The following is a 21274-nucleotide window of genomic DNA, read 5'->3' as shown; positions in this document are numbered from 1 at the left end:
TGAAAGGATCTAGCAAATGCCTGCCCCCTTCTAGCTGCTTTTCCATCCCATATTATGCTGACAGAAGCATCACTTGTGGTATGGGGAACACACATGAAAGACTTTTGGGTACAAGGCTGCACTACAAGAGAAGCAAGGATACACATCAGCCTCCTGGAACGCCGAGCCATGCACAAGGCTTTTGAGTCCTTTCTCCATCATATCAAAGGGCAGATGGTCCAAATAATGACAGACAACATGACCACCATGTTCTACACTGAACAGGTCAGTGTGAGGTCTTCCCTGTTCTGCCAAGAAGCTGTCAGACTTTGGAACTGGTGTATCAGGCATCAGTTTTCCTGTAAGTGTACAGCTGACCAGATCTGCAGAACACCTTGGCAGACAACCTGAGCAGACACTTCTCTCCCAATCACAATGGGAGCTGAAGAATTCCATTGTTCAGAACGTCTTCTCACGTTGGGATCACCTCCTAAGAGACCTATTCACAACACAAGATGGCAAAAAGTGTTTGATGTTCTGCTCCAGGGGAAAATAAAACCAGATTCCCTAGCAGATACATTCCTAATCCAGTGGCTGGGAGCCTTGATACATGCCTATCCTCTGGCCCCTGCTCCAAAGGTCAGATAGGACTCAACCAGGTTGCACTTGACAGCCCCGACATGGCCAAGATGATTCTGGTTCCTAGGCCTCCGGAGGCTATCAGCTGTTCAGCCCAAGACTTTACCTCTGCTTCTGGGTTCTGGTGTTGCAAACTATGGGAGAGAGCCTGCATCCAGAACTGAGATCCTTCCATCTCGCAACTTGGGGGCCTCAATGGATGTTGGCTATAGAGTAAGCCTGCTCTTCTCCAGTCAGAAATGTTCTCATGAATAGCAGAAAAGACTGAGACAAACTTACCTGGCGAAAAGGATGATAGATTTTCACTGGCATCAGTGAGAAAACATCATTTCTCATCACTCTTCTGTGCCTGTGTTACAGGGTGACTGTTCATTTTGAGAGGAAACAAGTCCAGTGCACCTCTGATTCATCTGCTCACTCCAGTTGGGGTGTAAAAGAGGTAACTGGGCCCCAGAGGGGGAAGAGACCTTAGCACGCCAGTGGAGTCAATCAGGAAAAGCCCAGGTGAGCGCTGTATGGGAGTGAGAGTTTTGGCAGGTGATTGCTGCCTGAGACCAGGAGATTGCAGAAGGTCCCTGAAAGAAGCAGAGGGTATCTGAAAGCAGGAAAGTAGCAAAGAGTGGTTTGACGACTGATCCTGAAGCCAGAGAGTGAGGGCTGAAGTCAGGAGAGTAGCAGAGGGAGTTGCTTGCTGCTGGCTTTTAAACTGGAGAGTGAGAGCCAAGGGCAAAAGAGGGCTGAAGGCAGGAGAGCAGTGGAGGGGCTGGAGCCAGAGGACCAGAGAATACTGAAGCTCTCCTAGCCGAGGGGGTAGTTTCTGCTGGGAAGAATGGTGTGACACTCCAACTGGAAGGGCTGGGGTGGCTATCCTGGTAAAGGAGAAGAGCAATAAAAGAGCTGGTGTATAGTGGAAGATGCTGGAGAATGGCAAGGAAGCACTCCCAGTAGGAGCTTCTTCCTGAAAGAGTGGGGTTTTAAGGACTGTATGCTCTGTGTGAGAGAAATTGATTGTTTGGGATTTTTGTTATGGGTCATTTGAACTGTTTTTGTAATAAACTATCCCCTAAGGAGGGTATTACCAAGTCAAGAAAGCTTGAGTGGAGTCACTGGGGACTCTGAAGGAGGGAAACTGAGGCAGACGTGCCTGTTCTGCCTCAACCTGCTGCTAGAGGGCACCTTAGGACGGGCAGTCTTATCACACTCAAATCCTGGATTATCTTCTGGAGCTGAAACAGAACAGCCTGTCCTTGAACTCAGTGAGGGTACATTTCTTAGCGGTTTCAACCAATCACTCTGACAGAAAACCAGCGTCTCTTCCTATCCGACTAAATAAGTTTTTAAAGTTTCTGATTAAGGTATTTCCACCGGAACCTGTTTCCTCATGGGATATTAATCCAGAACTTTGAGCTCTCATGGGTACATCCTTCAAACCAGTGGCAACCTGCTCTCTATTACGCTTGTCTATGAGGACGACATTTCTGATTGCCATTATTTTGGTGAGAAGGGTCGGTGTGAGATCTAGGCACTGATGGCTCAACCCCAACCTCACACGTTCTCCCTCTCCATTATCTGGACAAGGTATCTCTGAGAACACATCCCAGATTTCTACCTAAGGTGGCCATGAAATTCTGCTTAAACCAGCAAATCAACTACTGGTGTTCTTTCCTAATCCTCGCACAAAAAGGGTGGAGGTGACACTTGACACCTTGGAAATAAGAAAGGCTTTGACCTTCTACTTCCAGAGGACAAAACTATTCAGATCCTCACCTAGACTGTTCATCTGCATGGCAGAGAATGAATGTCTCAATTATATCAATGCAAAGATTGTCAAACTGGATCTCTGTGTCAATGCCTGCTACAAGGTGGCCAAAGTAAACTAGCTTACTACACTCAAGGCTCTCTCAACTAGGGCTCAAGAAGCATCACTAAGGAATGTGCTTACCTCTGACATCTGCATGGGCAACCTGGATGTTGGTTCACACATTCACAAAATGTTCTATCTGGCCTGAAGCCTTCCAGGTCCGATGTTGCCTTTGGTGAAGTGGTGCTGCAGTCCTTGTTTTATTGAAGACTCCAAGCTCCATTGCACAGGGTCCCTGCTTGGGAGTCCCCATTAGTGGCCTGTGTATAAGGACAAGAACCTGAGAATGACAAGTTACCTACCTTGTAGTAATTTGAGTTCTTCAAGATGTTTTGACTGTATGCATGTTCCACTGCCTGTCCTCCTTTCACTCTACCTCAGAGTCCTTACACCTTGGATTCTGAAGTTGAGAGGAAATTAAGTGGCAGTTGGCTTGCACTGCCCTCGTATGCCTTTGACCTGGAGCGTGAGGACTCTTGGCACATTTGCATTTTACAGACACTGCTGGCCAAAAAACTACAAACTGCAGCACACGAAGTGCACGTGTACCCATTAGTGGAATATGCATATGGACCGCACATCTTGAAGATCTCCTCTTATTGTACTTATTTTTCTAACTGAGGTATGCATAGAGACAGCTGTGGCTTTGATTGGAGTGTCAAGTAGATAGACCAATAGATGGTCTGAATTTTGATACCACGAGCTAGAGTCTGGAACTGTCCTGTCTCTCACAATTCAGTCTCTAAGGCTACAAAATGGGCTTTGAGTAGATGTGAGTGTCAGCTTCTTCATGGACAATGAAGGACCAAAACGCTCTGATTGCTATTTTAGATTAAACTTCATGCTTTTGGGTTCCTTGTGCTTTGTACATAACACAAATTTGAGCCTTTCCAGGCAAAATCCCCTTAATTCCTCTAAGATTCTCCCCTCTTCAGTCTTTCTAAGAAATTACTGTTACAGTAACATTTTCCCACCCCACCATGTCCCCCCTCCACACACACACAACTCAGGTCTCTTCGCTAACTTCTTGCCTCTTTCCACGTCAAGTTTAAACTCTTCGCTTTCACAACATTGCACAGTTCTGCCTCTCAGTCCTTCTCTTTCCCTGCTCTCTGCCATCCTTCACACTTTGATGTTCCCTTTGTCTCCTACTTGTGCTGTTGTGCCTCTTATTCTTTCTACTTCTTGCCCTCACTCCCAGTGCCCCAAACACCCTTGTCTGATTAGAGATCCCTCCTTCTGACTCACTGGTGGCTGGCTTTCCTCCACTCTCCTTGGTTCTAGCACTAGCTTCTCCTCATTTGCCCAGCCTTAGGCTCACATTTGGTAGTCTGACCTCTCATGTCCAAGATTTTATTTTGTACCTTCTTATGTCAGCTTGTCATCTCTCCCTTGCCTGTATTAGTGAGATGTAGACTGTAAGCTCTCTGGGGTCTATATTTCTGGGAAGTGCCATGCATGCTTGTGGTGCGTTCTTGAGTATTCAGTATTAATATTACTTCTTTGTATGTCTTCCAGCGGAGGAGAAGGCTCGAGAGGCAGAGAGTAAAGCCCGTGCACTAGAACTTCGCCTGGGCGGGGATCTCACACGAGACTCCAGGGTGAGATTTCTGCATTTCTCTGTCTGTTTGCTGAGGGTTCAGAGCCACCCCTCCCTAAGCTAAGTGGAGTTGGCAATACCAAGTACTAACCAGTGTTTCAGTGTGGACAGGTGGCCATTCCTGCTGGAGATGCTATTGTGCTGATTCTGTGTTCAGTCTTCCCAGGCATCCTTAATGTCTGTTTTCTTCAACTGATGTGCTTACATTTTGCAAGGTTTGACAGCGGCTTGTTTCTACTCAGTTGAGGGAGCCATGTGAGCATTGCTTCTGCCTGGGGTGAAGTACCCCAGGATGTATGTGCAGTGGGCAGGCGAGACTCTGGCAAAGTGTCAGTATAGGGTCCTGGTGAGCTTGATTGTAAAGGTCCTTTGTTCAATGCCATTGCTCTAAAGAAGAGAGCCTGGATAGTAGTAAATTTCCAGATGTTTTTGTGGCTACCACTCCTGTTGGGCTTACGGTTTGGTCCTAAATTTGCCCTCTTCGTAGCTAGAATTTTTTTTTCTTTTCTCACAAGCGGTATTCCTCCGAAGCCACACCTTGTGCAGCTTTCATGCCAGCTCTGAAAGCTAAGCTAAGCAAGGCTAGGCCAGTCAGTACTTGGATGGGAGACCTTCAGGGAAATACCAGGTGATAAGTAAGGTGGCACTCAGTATTAAAAATGCATCAACCTACTGCTAGATGTTGCTTTGATTTTTTCATGAGAAGTACTGTAAAACCACATTCCTTAACCCACAGCACTATTTGTATGAGTTGGCGTATTAGTCCCAGTGTCTTACCCAAATTCCATTTTGTCTTCCTAAATTCCCCTACTGTTTCAGTTGGATACAGGATTCTTTGTTTCCTCTTCTAATCTGTCGTGTAATGTTGCTGAGGGTGGTTAAACAATTGTTGTGCTTCACCCCAGAGGTAGCTGTTTTCATTGATTTACTGTGGCTAGTGAGAAGATTTCTGTGTCTAAGTCTGTAAAATGCTTTGGGATCCTTTGGAAGGAGAGGTGCTACAGAAATGTTTAATTTTGGTTTTACTGTGAGGTGCTTTGTGTCTGCAGGTGACTCTACGGCAAGTCCAGAACACAGCCATAACCATGCGTAGAGAGGCTGATGTCAAGCGGCGGATCAAGGAGGCAAAGCAGCGGTGAGTACAAGGCCGCTTGGGGCTTCAGTTGTCCCGAGCTGTTGCTCTGTAGCCCTCTCAGGCTTGAGCAGGTGTCTGTTATCTTGGCTCACCCCCAGGGACCACCCAGTTGACCTTGTTGGAGGAACATAGCCAGTTCTACTCTGAAGCCCATGTAGGTGAGGCTATTCAGAGCTTTGCACCTTTGACCTTGCAAGGTGACCTTGAGAGGAGTTTGCTGTTCTGATAGCTTGGGGCTCTCCAGGCCCCTCTTCCTTACTGAACTTGCTAAAATGTATTTGTTGTGGCTTGCGAGCCTGGTTTTCTAGAAACCCACACTGTTTTGTAATCCATATAGTAATCAATTGGGATGGGCGATTTTGATGTTGATACCAAGCAACTTAATTGTCCAGCAGTGAAAGGAATAGTGGACTATTTGTTTAGACAACACTGGCATCCTTTCAAATGAATGCAAAGTCAGGACCTGCGGAGTCCATGAAGCCATTCTGGATAAGCATGTAAGCTGGGCGTTTTCAGTATGATGATACCGCAGAGGTCATCCTAAGTGTTCATAATTAAGTTCACCTCCCGTTGAGGTGAATGGGGGGTTCCCTGCTCTCTTGGTGATACTTCTATTATGTCCTGAAGGCTTCCTTTACTACCAGAAGATGAGGTTAGGGCTGCACTAGCATGATCAGGGGGTTGCGGTGTAATGCAATAGCTACTCCAGCATGACTTGGCTTTGCCTGAGTGGATGGGACCAAATCATACTATGACCAGGCTACCCAGTGGTGGCACTAGGTCTGTAATAGGACTCAGGCACAGCTATGGCACTGCAGCTATGCCGTCGTAGCTCCATTGTGTAGAAGGTTCCTGCTTTGACCAAAGGCATTTTTCCATCAATGTAGTTTATCCATTTCTGTGGGCGGTTGACTGAAGAATTCTTTTGTTGAACTAATAGAATCTACAGTGGGAGTTAATCGACCTAACTACGGTGTACGGGACATGAAATTTTTCACAGCCATGAGCGATATAGCTATGTCAGTCTTAATTCACAGGTGTAGACATGGCCTCAATAACATGTCACAGCAGGATTGGGTGACTGTTGTCCTATAACCTGACTTATGGCTGACTTAGAACAACGCTTCCTCAGCTCTCATCCCCTAATGCCCCTACTCTACTTGCGCTACATTGATAACATCTTCATCATCTGGACCCATGGAAAAGAAGCCTTTGAGGAATTCCACCATGATTTCAACAATTTCCATCCCAACATCAACCTCAGCCTGGACCAGTCCATACAACAGATCCACCTCCTGGACACTACGGTGCTAATAAGCTACGGTCACATAAACACCACCCTATACCGGAAACCTACTGACCGCTATACTTACCTACTTGCCTCCAGCTTTCATCCAGACCACACCACACGATCCATCGTCTACAGCCAAGCTCTACGATATAACCGCATTTGCTCCAACCCCTCAGACAGAGACAAACACCTACAAGATCTCTATCAAGCATTCTTACAACTACAATACCCACCCGCTGAAGTGAAGAAACAAATTGACAGAGCCAGAAGGGTACCCAGAATTCACCTACTACAGGACAGGCCCAACAAAGATAATAACAGAACGCCACTAGCCGTCACCTTCAGCCCCCAACTAAAACCTCTCCAACGCATCATCAAGGATCTACAACCTATCCTGAAGGACGACTAATCACTCTCACAAATCTTGGGAGACAGGCCAGTCCTTGCCTACAGACAGCCCCCCAACCTGAAGCAAATTCTCACCAGCAACCACACAACAGAACCACTAACCCAGGAACCTATCTTTGCAACAAAGCCCATTGCCAACTGTGTCCACATATCTATTCAGAGGACACCATCATAGGGCCTAATCACATCAGCCACACTGTCAGAGGCTTGTTCACCTGCACATATGCCATCATGTGCGAGCAGTGCCCCTCTGCCATGTACATTGGTCAAACTGGACAGTCTCTACGTAAAGAATAAATGGACGCAAATCAGACGTCAAAAATTATAACGTTCATAAACCAGTCGGAGCACACTTAAATCTCTCTGGTCACTCGATCTCAGACCTAAAGGTCGCAATATTAAAACAAAAAGACTTCAAAAACAGACTCCAACGAGAGACTGCTGAATTGGAATTAATTTGCGAACTGGATACAATTAACTTGGGCTTGAATAGAGACTGGGAATGGATGTGTCATTACATAAAGTAAAACTATTTCCCCTTGTTTATTTCCCCCTCTGCTCCTTGGACATTCCTGTTAACTGCTGGAAATGGCCCACCTTGATTATCACTACAAAAGGTTTTCTCCCTCCCTCCCCCCCCCCCCCCCGCTCTCCTGCTGGTAATAGCTCATCTTAAGTGATCACTCTCCTTACAGTGTGTGTAACACCCATTTTTTCATGTTCTGTGTGTATATAAATCTCCTCACTGTATTTTCCACTGAATGCATCCGATGAAGTGAGCTGTAGCTCGCGAAAGCTTATGCTCAAATAAATTGGTTAGTCTCTAAGGTGCCACTAGTACTCCTTTTAGTCTTATAACCTGATTAATCTTGGTAGTTTCACTACTGTAGATGAGCCCAGAGAAGAAAACAGTAGTATGCCGGTGGGAGCTTTGTTGACCTTTTTGCCACTGCAAATTCATATGACGAGATCAAAAGCTGAGATTCCTTCAAGAAAATGGATTCCCCCTGCGACTCCACAAGGTGGTGTTAGACTTAACCGACTTGCTTAATGTGCATACCTTCTGTGCTCACACATCCTGATAAATTCCCTTCCACTTTGGGAAATGCAGGTATAGATCTTAATATACCTTTCTTACACGCTTTCATAAGCAGTGAAATACTTTTAAATATCGTTGTTAATGGACATCATTGTCATTGAGTAAGCATCCATATAAAATGACCGGAATAGGCTGTGCTAGGATCTGTTGATTCAGGCTTTCTGCAAACTCAGGCAGATGTCTATGAATTGGTTATACTCACTTCACATTTTGAAGGTTTTTTTCATAACCATAATAGCTAGAGACTCAGCAATTTAGAATGAAAGCTGAGACTGAGAACAATTGAGAGGTCTGTCTGCCTGCCCCTCCTCCCACACAAATTCTCTTGTACGCCCCCAGGGTACTGCACTTTGGGAAGCACTGACCGAAAATCTTTGCTAGATTTGGACCTAGATAGACTCTCCCATAGACAGCAGGAGGAGAGAAAATAGTTTGAATTTAAAATTGATCTTAGAAGAGTTGACTTCAGGGATGCAGAAATCCATGTGGGAGACAGTTTTCCTCCTATTCCCATGTACATAACGTCTTTTCCTTATTAATTATTTCTTCATTCTGATGGAAGTGCTGCATAAAATAGAATCCTATGAATGGGGCCCAAGGGGATGTTCTACTCTCCCTTATTAATAGACATAAAACACCTAGTGAATTCCAGCAAACTCCTCCTCTTGGAAATGCATCATCCCACTATTAAACAGCAAATGTGAAACTATAAGAACTAAAATTCAAGAAATCTTTAGGAACAGCAACATTGCACTTACCCCCGAGTGTAGCTGGGAAACCTTTAAAGCTAACATACATGATTATACTTCCCTACATAAAAAAGTTTTAAAGAAATATTGAAATCAACTTCAGAAATCAAAAATAAATACCTTGGCTGTAAAATCTAAGCAGACATTAAAGCTCTCAACTGCAAAAACAAACTTAGCTCTAGTAGATAGCCTAACCCTGGCTAAACATGTCTGAAAAGTTTCAGAGGGTGGGGAAATGAATATGTGAGACAAAATGAAAACTCCCAGCCTGATTAACCAGACACAACGATTTGGCCAAATTTATTTCTGAGCTAGAATTAGTGAATTGTCAAGTAACTTCAGGTCTGCAAATAATAGAGCATAAAACCCTATGTGCTGTTTCTCTCTCTCCTTCCCCCAAGTCCCCAGGTAAGCAAAGACTTTTTAGACAGGGCAGGACTCTCCCTAACTGAAGAACTATACAAGTCTAGAAAGCGAGATCCTGAGCAAGGTCCCAGGATGTAAAGGGAGCCCTATTGTACAAAACAACACCTTTCCCAGACTCCCAACAAACTCTTCCCTTAAAAAAATGGAATTATAGGTGACTTCTGAACTCCTGCTAGATAATCTTCCTACTGTTAACTTGCTTTGGTTCTGATTTCGTTAATATACTAAACCCGATGCACCTTCTCTAGCACAAGCCCTGATAGTCTTATGAAATGTCAACAAAAATATAGCAAATGGGACAGAATTGATATTACCAACAATAACAGGCTTTGTATGATGAAGTCCACTGTCTGTCTGGCAAGGTAAGTCAACCTACTCTGGCCCCTTGTAACAGGGAAGGAGGAGGAGTTCTGTTGGGAGCTCACATTGAAAGAGGCTTCCATTAACCTGCTTACTACCCAGTGAAAAATGAAACTTTCTCTTAAATTGGTACAGTGAGACAACTACTGCATACCCCGTCCAGAAGCCTTTTAGAAACTGGAAATAACTCTCCTGCCTTTGAGCTCCAGAGGGGAACCAGGCAATGGAGGTGCGCTGTCCCCCTTCCTTTTGTCACAGAAGCTCACATCTGCATAAATTCTCAAGTCACAGGAGTCCAACTGGCAAAGTTTTAACACCAAAACTCTTTGTGTGAATTACCTGTTTCTGTGTTGTCCTAACCCTGACATCTCTGCCTGCAGTATTCAAAATGTTGGCTCCCTTCAATAAATGTTCAGGATTTAAAAACAATTGGGACACAGATATTCCAGGTAGTCTCCCAACAATTGGTTCAATCAAAACTTACCCCACTAAAGAATGTTCTGTCTCTTAAATATCTGGGCATGAATGTGACAATGAGATCGATCCAATTTACAAAATGAATGATCACTTAACACTAGATAAAGTCTGTCAACTGCTAGCCAAGTGGGCACTTCTTCCGATATTCCTTATCTCCAAAGTTAACGTTCATAAAAATGTTCATCTTAGTAATGTGCACTTCTCTTTGAAAATGTTGCTGTCTCATTAACAAAGAATTTCTTTAAAAGGCTGCCATACCAGCTTTGCTCTGGGCCAGCAGAGTCCCAAGTAATGACTACAACACAGGAAGGAAGAGATTGCTGTCCCTAGCTTCTGCCTTTATTACTTAGGGTACATCTACACAGCAAAAAAACCCCAAACCCTCTGCAGCAAATCTCAGAGTCCAGGTCTACAGATTTAGGTTCGCCGGGCTTGTGCTACAGTGCTAAACGTAGGTGTGTAGTTGCTGCATCTTAGCCTGGAGCTTGGGTTCTGAAGCCCAGGGAGGCGGTGTTTCAGAGCCCTAGCTCCAGCCTGAACCAGAGCGTCTTCATGGCTATTTTTAGCACTGTAGCACAAGCCTCATGAGTCCAAGTCAGTAGATCCAAGCTCTGAGACTTACTGCCGCAGGTTTTGTTGTTGTGTAGATGTGTCCTTAGCCTCCCAACTGTGATATCTTGATTCTAGGACAACCCAAAACCTCCAGAAAGTGAACTTAAAAAGGATTTAATGGATCGGTTTTGTTAGGAGATATTTTGTGCCTTTGATCTATCGGGCCATGAAGCAGAGCCCTGCAGTTAAAAATATCTCTGTATCTCCTAGTCTGGCTACACCTAGGAGCATAGAATCACATTAATACAAATAATAAGAGAATGGACATTGACTAGATCAACTTGTCAGGCATTTATTCTAAAATATTTCAGCAGCATAGGATAACCTTCCATCTAACAACTGCAAATCATCAGAACTGACACATACATGGCACATTTCATACTCTTAGGTCTGGTCTACACTAGTTGGGGGGGGATTGATCTAAGTTACGCAACTTCAACTATGTGAATAGCACCGCTGAAGTCGACGTACATAGATCTACTCACCGCGGCGTCTTCACTGCGGTGAGTCGACTGCTGATGCTTCCCGGTCCACTCTGCCTGCACCTCTTGCTCTGGTGGAGTACCAGAGTCGATATGAGAGCACTCGGCAGTCGATTTATGGTGTGTACACGATTGACTCTCTCTGGATCGATCACTGCCCGTCGATCCAGCAAGTAATGTAGACAAGCCCTTAAAGAAAACAAGAGAACGTGAATTAAGATTATGAACAGATAGTTGAATAGCTCCAAAAAAGGCTTCCAGCTTTTCACCAGATTAGGCATGAAATGATTAATCTGGGTGAAGCACATGAGAGCTACAAATCTTGATGTAAACTGGGAAACAAAAATTGGATACATTATGCTCTATAACTATTACTGATGCAAGTGCTGATATAGCAATCAGTGCTGTACAAGACCCAAAGGAACACTCAGTCTGATCCTGGATCTACCAGTCTAAATTCTACAAGGTGCTAAGTATGGATTGCACAGATGGCTCATCACTCTGCATCATTGGGCAGTAATTTACAATTTAATTTAGAGAACCATAGTTTATGTAAAATGTAGACAAGTACTTTTAAATATTTTGCACCAAATGTACATCAGTGCAACCATGGTGGTTCTTAGAATCCATTCCAATCAGCTGTGTGTGCGTGCTGCGTGCACGCCAGTTGGAAGATTTTTCCCTTAGCAGCACCTGTAGGGTCGGCCTGGGCGCCGCCCTGGAGTCGCACCTTCATGGTGCCCAATATAGGGCCCTGCTGACCCACCACCCCCTGAGTTCCTTCTTACCACCGGTGACGTCTAGCTGGAACAAACTGTTGTTTTTGCTTTGCAAGTGCGTTTGGGCAGTGTCCACTCTTCGTGTTCATAGTTTGTAGTAGTTTCTAGTGTTTGTTAGTTAGTTAATAGTATTAGTAATTCTGAAGTTTCCTTTTGGCCTCCCCCTCACCCCCAACAACTCTTCCCCAGTACCGGGGTATGCTCCAGTCCCCAGGGTTCAAGCTCTGTGAGGACTGTGCCTAAGAGTGACCCGCACTCTTCCTGTCTGTGGTGTCTCGGGGAGAGCCACCAGAAGGAGAAATGCAGAATTTGCAAAGGATACCATCCTAGGACCTTAAAGGACCAAGATCAAAGACTTACGATCCTTCTAATGGAACCGGCACTCTGGCCGCGATCCGGGGTCGGCAGAATCCACGCCCAGCACCTCCTCGTCGGTGTACAATCCAGTACCGAGGAAGGACCCCAAGGAGTCACAGCTCTGCCCATAGACAGTCTTCTGTGAGGCAACGGTCTCAATCCTCAGTGCCCCAGAAAAAGAAAAGCCTGGAGAGCCTCCCCCATCCAAGCCCAAGGAGCCTGCAGCAGGGAGACCTGATTCGGGCAACATCACCTCAGCTCCTCTACCTCCTAGGGTCTCATCGACTCCTGCCCTCCTCTGGGTCCAGTTGAGTCTGAAGCCTCATCGCTTTCCGGACTGACAGGGCAGGCAGCTACAGCACCCCTCAATGTCAGAGGCATTCAGTGCAGCTCAGGACTTTATGCATCTCATGGCACTGTCCTCCCTGCAGAGGAAAAACAAGTTGCCGCTGACTCCCCGGCCCCCGTTCCCATCAAGGGGCAAGCTGGCAATGATGGTGCATTGATTCCCATCTCCAGCACACCTCTCCCCGGCACGGTCCACCCACATGGGGGGGCCACACTTGGAACAGTTTCTCGGCACTGTTCGTCAGCACAGCGGAACATTGCTCCTCTCTGGTCCTCCTTCTCGGAGACCTTGGAGTCGGAGGTGGAATCCTACTGCTCTGATAGGACCAGGAACAGACGGTCCAGGTCCCACCGTGACCACCAGCCCTATCCGGCGCTGTGGCCACTGAAGTGGCAACCCTCAACTAAGTGGCATTGGACCCGGCAGATATGGCTTCCCGCACAATGATCACAGGGGTTGCAATGAGGAGGAGTTCCTGGTTGCAGGTCTCGGGTCTCCCCTGTGAGGTCCAACAAACCATCCAGGACCTCCTCTTCGAGGATTCAACCCTCTTTTCTGATAAAACGGACAAAAGACTCCACAGTCTAAGGGACTCAAGAGCCACCCTCAAGTCCTTGGGCCTCCACACGCCCGCCACTCTGTGCAGGCACTTCTGGCCGCAGCCTCCCTCGTGGTTCTACCAACTGCAGAACCGTCAGGATTCTCCTCGGAGTTGGAATAGGAGCGGCATGAAAAGACAGCACCCATCCTCAGGCCAGGGCTCTGGCCAGTCCAAACCACGTCCTGGCCCCAGACCGGCCTTTTGAGGGTGATGTCGAGGGCGACGCACCAGTGCAAGAACTGGATCTACCCAGCCTTACCTTTTCATCCTGACTATCCCCTTTCTACCATGCATGGTCCCGTATCACTTTGGACCAGTGGGTACTCTCCATCCTGCCCTTCCAGCCCCTTTCCCCATCCCTCTTCAGGAACCCCTCTCACAAGCAAATCTTTATACAGGAGATTCACTCGCTCCTCTCGCTAGGGGCAGTGGAAGAGGTTCCTCAGGAGCAAAGGGGCAAGGGTTTCTACTCTCAGTATTTCCTAATACCGAAAGCCAAGGCTGGGCTCAGGCCCATCTTAGACCTGCGAGAACTCAACAAGTTTGAAGAAGCTCAAGTTCTGTGTGGTCTCTTCGGCCTCCATTATCCCCTCATTGGATCCAGGGGGCTGGTATGCTGCCCTCAACTTGAAGGATGTATACTTCCACAAAGCAATAATTCCACCCCACAGAAAATACCTCAGGTTTGTGGTGAACAGCAACCGCTATCAGTTCGCAGTCCTCCCTTTTTGCCTGTCAGCAGCTCCTCGAGTGTTCACCACCTGCATGGCAGTTGTGGCAGCGTTCCTGCACAAATGGCAGGTACAGGTGTTCCCATACCTCGACGACTGGCTGCTCAAGGGCTGCTCCAGGTCTCAAGTGGAGGCACAGGTCGGCTTCATAAGAATGACGTTTGGCAAACTGAAAAGGAGTACTTGTGGCACCTTAAAAACTAAGGGAAATTAGCGCTGTCCCCCGTTCAGAGGATAGAGTTTATAGGGGCAGTGCTGGACTCGACACAAGCCAGGGCATACCTCCCAGAAGCGAGGGTTTGGTCCCTGGGCGACAACATACAAGGTCTCAGGCAGTTCCCCACCACTACACCAAGGAATTGCCTGAAGCTCCTGGGATACGTGGCGGCTTCTACCTACATAGTACAGCAGGGATCAGCAGCTACCTTTGGCATGCGGCCCGCCAGGGAAAGCCGCTGGTGGGCCGGGCCAGTTTGTTTACCTGCAGAGTCCGCAGGTTCGGCTGATCACAGCTCCCACTGGATGCGGTTCGCCATCCCAGGCCAATGGGGGGCTGCGGGAACCAGCATGAGCCGAGGGATGTGTTGGCCGCCCTTTCCGCAGCTCTCATTCATAGAATCATAGAATATCAGGGTTGGAAGGGACCTCAGGAAGTCGTCTAGTCCAACCCCCTGCTCAAAGCAGGACCAGTCACCAACTAAATCATCCCAGCCAGGGCTTTGTCAAGCCTGACCTTAAAAATATCGAAGGAAGGAGATTCCACCACCTCCCTAGGTAACGCATTCCAGTGTTTCACCACCCTCCTAGTGAAAAAGTTTTTCCTAATATCCAACCTAAACCTCCCTCACTGCAACTTGAGACCATTACTCCTTGTTCTGTCATCTGCTACCACTGAGAACCGTCTAGAGCCATCCTCTTTGGAACCCCCTTTCAGGTAGTTGATAGCAGCTATCAAATCCCCCCTCATTCTTCTCTTCCTCAGACTAAACAATCCCAGTTCCCTCAGCCTCTCCTCATAACTTATTTGCCCCAGACCCCTAATCATTTTTGTTGCCCTCCGCTGGACGTTTTCCAATTTTTCCACATCCTTCTTGTAGTGTGGCGCCCAAAACTGGACACAGTATTCCAGAGGAGGTCTCACCAATGTTGAATAGAGGGGAACGATCACATCCCTCAATCTGCTGGCAATGCCCCTACATATGCATCCCAAAATGCCATTGGCCTTCTTGGCAACAAGGGCACACTGTTGACTCATATCCAGCTTCTCATCCACTGTAACCCCTAGGTCCTTTTCTGCCGAACTGCTGCCAAGCCATTCGATCCCTAGTCTGTAGCGGTGCATGGGATTCTTCCGTCCTAAGTGCAGGACTCTGCATTTGTCCTTGTTGAACCTCATCAGATTTCTTTTGGCCCAATCCTCTAATTTGTCTAGGTCCCTCTGTATCCTATCCCTACCCTCCAGCGTATCTACCTCTCCTCCCAGTTTAGTGTCATCTGCAAATTTGCTGAGGGTGCAATCCACACCATCCTCCAGATCATTTATGAAGATATTGAACAAAACCGGCCCCAGGACCAATCCTTGGGGCACTCCACTTGATACCGGCTGCCAGCTAGACATGGAGCCATTGATCACTACCCGTTGAGCCCGAAAATCTAGCCAACTTTCTATCCACCTGATAGTCCATTCGTCCAGCCCATACTTCTTTAACTTGCTGGCAAGAATACTGTGGGAGACCGTGTCAAAAGCTTTTCTAAAGTCAAGGAACAACATGTCCCCCACTTTCCCCTCATCCACAGAGCCAGTTATCTCGTCATAGAAGGCAATTAAATTAGTCAGGCATGACTTGCCCTTGGTGAATCCATGCTGACTGTTCCTGATCACTTTCCTTTCCTCTAAGTGCTTCAGAATTGATTCCTTGAGGACCTGCTCCATGATTTTTCAAGAGACTGAGGTGAGTCTGACTGGCTTGTAGTTCCCAGGATCATCCTCCTTCCCTTTTTTAAAGATGGGCACTACATTATCCTTTTTCCAGTCGTCCGGGACTTCCCCTGATCGCCATGAGTTTTCAAAGATAATGGCCAATGGCTCTGCAATCACATCCGCCAACTCCTTTAGCACTCTCGGATGCAGCGCATCCAGCCCCATGGACTTGTGCTCGTCCAGCTTTTCTAAATAGTCCTGAACCACTTCTTTTTCCACAGAGGGCTGGTCACCTCTTCCCCATGCTGTGCTGCCCAGTGCAGTAGTCTGGGAGCTGACCATTGGCCTGGGACAGTGAACCGCGGCCAGTGGCAGCTGTGATCGGCCAAACCTGCTGATGCTGCAGATAAACAAACCGGCCCTGCCCGCCAGTGGCTTTCCCTGGCGGGCCGCATGCCAAACGTTTCTGATCTCTGTAGTACAGTGTGCTAGACTCAGATTTCTACCACTTCAGTTGTGGCTAGTGTCAGTGTATTGGCCAGTCCGGACAGGATTATAACCCTGCCTCGCCCAGCACTTGACTCCCTCCTGTGCTGGCTCAACCCACAGGTGGTAGGTGCAAGAGTCCCCTTCACTAGCCCTGACCCATCATTCTTGCTAGTGACAGACGTGTCAGACTTGGGCTGGGGGACACATTTGGGAGACCTCAGAACACAAGGCCTCTGGTCTCAGGCGGAACTCGCTCTACGCATGAATGTCAGGGAACTGAGAGCAGCGTGCCTGGCATGCCAGACTTTCAGAACCCACCTAGCAGGGAGATGTGTGTCTGTCAGGACTGATACACAACACCACGGCAATGTTTTACACCAACAAACGGGGTACACGCTCCTCTCCCGTGTGTCAGGAAGACTTGTGCTGTGGGACTTCTGTGTAGAGCACTCAATACACCTCCAAGCATTGTACCTCCCTGGAATACAGAACGAGCTGGCGGACTGTCTCAGCAGGTCGTTTCATGGCCACGAGTAGTCCCTTCACCTGGACGTAGTAAACTCAATCTTCCATCGATGGGGCTTTTCCCAAATAGACCTGTTTAATAAGTGACACAATAGGAAGTGTCAGCGATTCTGCTCCTTCCTCAGTCACAGCCCGGGCTAAATCACGGACGCATTCCTCCTCCCATGGGGAGGTCATCTCCTATATGCGTTCCCAACTGTCCCTCTTGTTCACAAGGTGCTCCTCAAGATTCGCAGGGACCAAGCTTTGGTGATATTGATAGCTCCAAGCTGGCCCCACCAGCACTGGTACACATCACTCCTGGAAATGTCCATGGAAACCCCGGTCACCCTGCCGCTGTTCCCGGACTTAATAATGCAGGAACACACCTGCCTCCAACATCTGAACTTAGAGTTGCTCCACCTCACAGCATGGAAGCTGCATGGCTGAACACAGTGGTGCTCTCTTGGTCTGATCAGGTCAGACCAGTTCTCCTTGGCAGCAGGAAACCCTCCACAAGAGCTATCTACCTTGCCAAGTGGAAGAGATTTTCAATCTGGTTGGTGCAGCACCTTCCGTCCCCGACGCTCGCCTCGGTGCAATTTATACTGGACTATATTCTCCCTCTCAAGCAGCAGGGGCTGTCCATGTCGTCCATAAGGGTTCATTTGGTGGCCATCTCCACTTTCCACCCAGGCGCAGAGGGCTTCTCGGTCTTTGCTAACCCAATGGTCAACCGTTTCCTTAAAGGTCTCGACAGGCTATATCAGCGGGTCCGACAGCCTGTCCTAGCTTGGGACCTCAATCTGGTCCTTTCCAGACTATGGCATCGCCATTTGAGCGCTTGGTGACATGCTCCCCATTCTATCTCTCAGACAGGGTGGCGTTTCTGGTAGCGATAACCTCAGCTAGGAGGGTGTCTGAGTTCAGGGCCCTAAGATCAGAGCCCCCTTACGCTGTATTCCATAAGGACAAGGTTCAGCTCAGGCCTCACCCGGCTTTTCTCCCAAAGGTTGTCTCACAATTTCACATCAACCAGGACATCTTCCTCCCTGTATTCTACCCTAAGCTGCACTCCAGGGATGTCCGCAGAGTGCTAGCATTCTACATGGAGAGAATGAAGCTGTTCAGAAAATTGGAGCAGTTATTCGTGGCAGTGGCGGACAGAATGAAAGGTCTTCCTGTCTCCGCTCAACATAGCTCTTCATGGATCATGTCATGGATACGGGAGTGTTACCGCTTGGCAAAGGTGCCCGTTCTTTCAATCACCGCGCACTCCTGCAGGGCTCTGGCCTCCTCTTCAGCATTCTTGACGCAGGTTCCCACCCAGGAAATCTGCAGAGCAGCAACGTGGTCCTCCATACACACTTTCACCACGCAATCACCCAGCAAGCCAGAGACGATGCGGCCTTTGGGAGAGCGGTGCTACAATCAGTGGATGACTCCGACCCCACCTCCTAAACTTGGGCTTTTGAGTCACCTGATTGGAATGGATGGGAACAAGCACTCGAAGAAGAAAAAACAGTTACTCACCCTCTTGTAACTGTTGTTCTTCAAGATGTGGTGTTCATGTTCATTCCAATACCCACCCTCCTACCCCTCTGTCGGAGTAGCCGGTAAGAAGGAACTAAGGTGGGTCGGTAGGGCCTCATATTAGGCGCCATGAAGGCGTGACTCCGGGAGGCACCGGCTGACCCTACGGATGCTGCTAAAGGAAAAATCTTCCGGCTAGTGTGCACACACCTGATTGGAATGGACGTGAACAACACATCTCGAAGAACAGCAGTTACGAGAAGGTGAGTAACCGTTTTTTTCTACATGCCAATCGGTATAATCCCCAGTAGTCAAAGATGTGGGGTCACGTTTTCAAAAGTGCTCAGCAGTTACAACTGGAGACAGATTTTCACTGAAGCTGCTTGCTGAAAATCTATGCATTTTATTTAAGTACCTATATGGAAGTGGAATTCTCCTGAAAATTTGGCCCATAATGCCTAGAAAGGAGCTCTGCTCTGTGTGCTGTGTGGGTATGTCTGCAGCTTAAAATCTGTTGGAACGGTATTCCAAAATAAGTATCCATAATAATGTAAGCCCTCATCCCCAGGAAATCCAAGGGCTATGTACTAAAATTGTCGGGTATAATGCTATGTATGTACTGAAACATTTGAGTCCAGTTTTGCCTTCAAAGCACAGTTAGCATGTTCTGCAAGCCACAAATCATGAAACAATGAATGTGTTACCATTAAAGGGCATAATCTGCTACAAAACATATAGACAAGTTACAGACTCTGATCAAATCTAACTCCTTTGCCTTGATACCTTAAAAGAAAAATACTTGGACCAGAAGCTAGAACCATGACCCCTTCAAAAAACGTCAAAAAGTATGATGTGCCAGTTCTATAGTTAGCTCAACAAATGTACGTGTCAGTGTTGCAAAATGTAACCTGTAATTTGAATTCAGTAAATAATTTTTAAAAAATGTAAACAGTGACATCAGGAAATACATAAGGACAGAAGTAGTGGGCATTTTATGGCTGTTGGTTTAGCATCCCTGGATGTTTCAAAGAGCTGGTCTAGGTCACTTGGGCTGGGGGTAGGGGGAGGTTTCTTCTCTGTATACCATGGAGATTTCTGATTCTTGCTGCCTCTTGTTCCAGGGCACTGAAAGAGCCTAAAGAGTTGAACTTCATCTTCGGGGTGAATATCGAACAGCGGGATTTGGATGGCATGTTCATCTATAACTGCAGTCGGCTGATTAAGATGTATGAGAAGGTTGGCCCACAGCTGGAGGGTGGCATGTGAGTTCCTTTCAGAAATCGTCAGAGTTCCCTTGGCTTAGGACTGAAATTAGCTTATACAACAGAGCTAGGGAGGCAGCATGAACCATTCCCTCCGTATACAGTACAGTCACTCAGTATCAGCCACAGTCATAGTCTGTTTTGTTTTATTTTGTAATTTAAAGCCCCAGATTTCCCAGTAAAAATGAAGTTCTGCATGCAGAGACAGGAGTTTGCCCTGCAGTGACATAAGGTTTTTCTGCTCTGCCAGCATTTGGTACTGAGCCCTTCCCAGAGGTGCCAAATGAAAGTTGACAATTCCTCACTACTTACTAACCACTTCTCTGTCACTAAGAAGACTAACCCTTAGGGCAAGGCAGGATTATTGGGGCTAGTTGAACATTCAGTACTTGAAAGCAAAGATCCCTTTTTGTGCACAGTGAGGAAAACAAAGACATTTACTCCTGCTGGAATTCTGCGCAATGCAGAATTTGTGCAGAATTAATGTTCCCCACAGAATTTTATTTTTTCCTGCAGAATTTGATTTCTGTGTGGGGGAAAAAATAATGGCAACCCACGCGTGCAGGGAACAGTAATGACAGCCCAGCCATATTCCTGCTGTTAGCCCCACGGTGACTGGGACTCCTGATGATTATATTGTGTTATTTTTGACAAATAAAATATACAGAAGTTTAAAATATTGTGTAGAATTTTTAATTTTTTGGCACAGAATTCCCCCAGGTGTGGACATTTCACACTAGAAAACTTTCTTCAGAATACAGCCCTAAATCTGTGGTGTTAAGGGGTTGATACTATATTAATATTGGAAAAAGCAGCACCGGGGTTTCACTGTCTGAAACGCATATTGCTGCAGGAGGTACTCCGTGAGCCAACTGGTTGCAGTCGGTGATTGGTACTGGTGGTGGTTCAATGCTGCTGCCTTGGACAAGTATCTTGGTGGGTGTTAACAGTGTACAGTGTTACAGTTGTTTCTCACCCCCAGGGCATGTGGTGGAGTGGTAGGAGTTGTGGACATACCCTACTTGGTTCTGGAGCCCACCCACAATAAACAGGACTTTGCAGATGCTAAAGAGTATCGACACTTGCTGAGGGCGATGGGGGACCACTTGGCTCAGTACTGGAAGGATGTTGCTATTGGTAATGAGGCTTCACAACTTGACAGGGATGGGGAGGGGACTCTGGGTGGCTGGTGGGACAGGGGGTAGAGCTTACCAGAGAAGGAGGACTTCATATTCATGCTGCTGATAGTGGCAGCATGATGAATGTTCTTGTTCTGTTTTTCTTCAGCCCAGAGAGGTATAATCAAGTTTTGGGATGAATTTGGCTATTTATCAGCAAACTGGAACCAACCTCCCTCAAGTGATCTGCGCTACAAACGCCGACGAGCCATGGAGATCCCCACCACAATTCAGTGCGGTGCGTCTCTACCAGGCAGAGGGAGCAGGGTGGCTGGGATTAGGAGATTGTTCTGCCATGTGGGCTAGGGAATAGAAACTACTGTTCAGAAGGCAAAGCAGCTCATGGGCAGGAGATAGCTAGTTAGTTTTTCTGCTACCCAACAAAGCCAATACAGCTCTGGGAGCTGGATGCTTTTCTGACTCATGCTTCATAACCAGATATCTTCCTGGTG

The 21274-nt window shown here is 47.1% G+C and overlaps 1 protein-coding gene across 3 annotated transcripts in view; it reads left to right on the top strand.

Moving 5' to 3' along the window:
* MORC2 (MORC family CW-type zinc finger 2) overlaps positions 1–21274 on the top strand; it is a 116124-nt gene that overhangs the window by 63016 nt on the left and 31834 nt on the right. For all 3 annotated transcript variants that reach the window (XM_048821068.2, XM_048821067.2, XM_048821069.2), the window contains exons 11-15: positions 3998–4080; positions 5129–5214; positions 19504–19644; positions 20627–20781; positions 20932–21060. In XM_048821068.2, the coding sequence (XP_048677025.2) occupies positions 3998–4080; positions 5129–5214; positions 19504–19644; positions 20627–20781; positions 20932–21060 (594 nt within the window). The remainder of the gene's footprint in view (positions 1–3997; positions 4081–5128; positions 5215–19503; positions 19645–20626; positions 20782–20931; positions 21061–21274) is intronic.

The sequence above is a fragment of the Caretta caretta genome, chromosome 15 (genome assembly GCF_965140235.1).
Source record: "Caretta caretta isolate rCarCar2 chromosome 15, rCarCar1.hap1, whole genome shotgun sequence".
Classification (NCBI taxonomy): domain Eukaryota; kingdom Metazoa; phylum Chordata; order Testudines; family Cheloniidae; genus Caretta; species Caretta caretta.
This window is presented reverse-complemented; position numbering and strand designations above follow the sequence as displayed.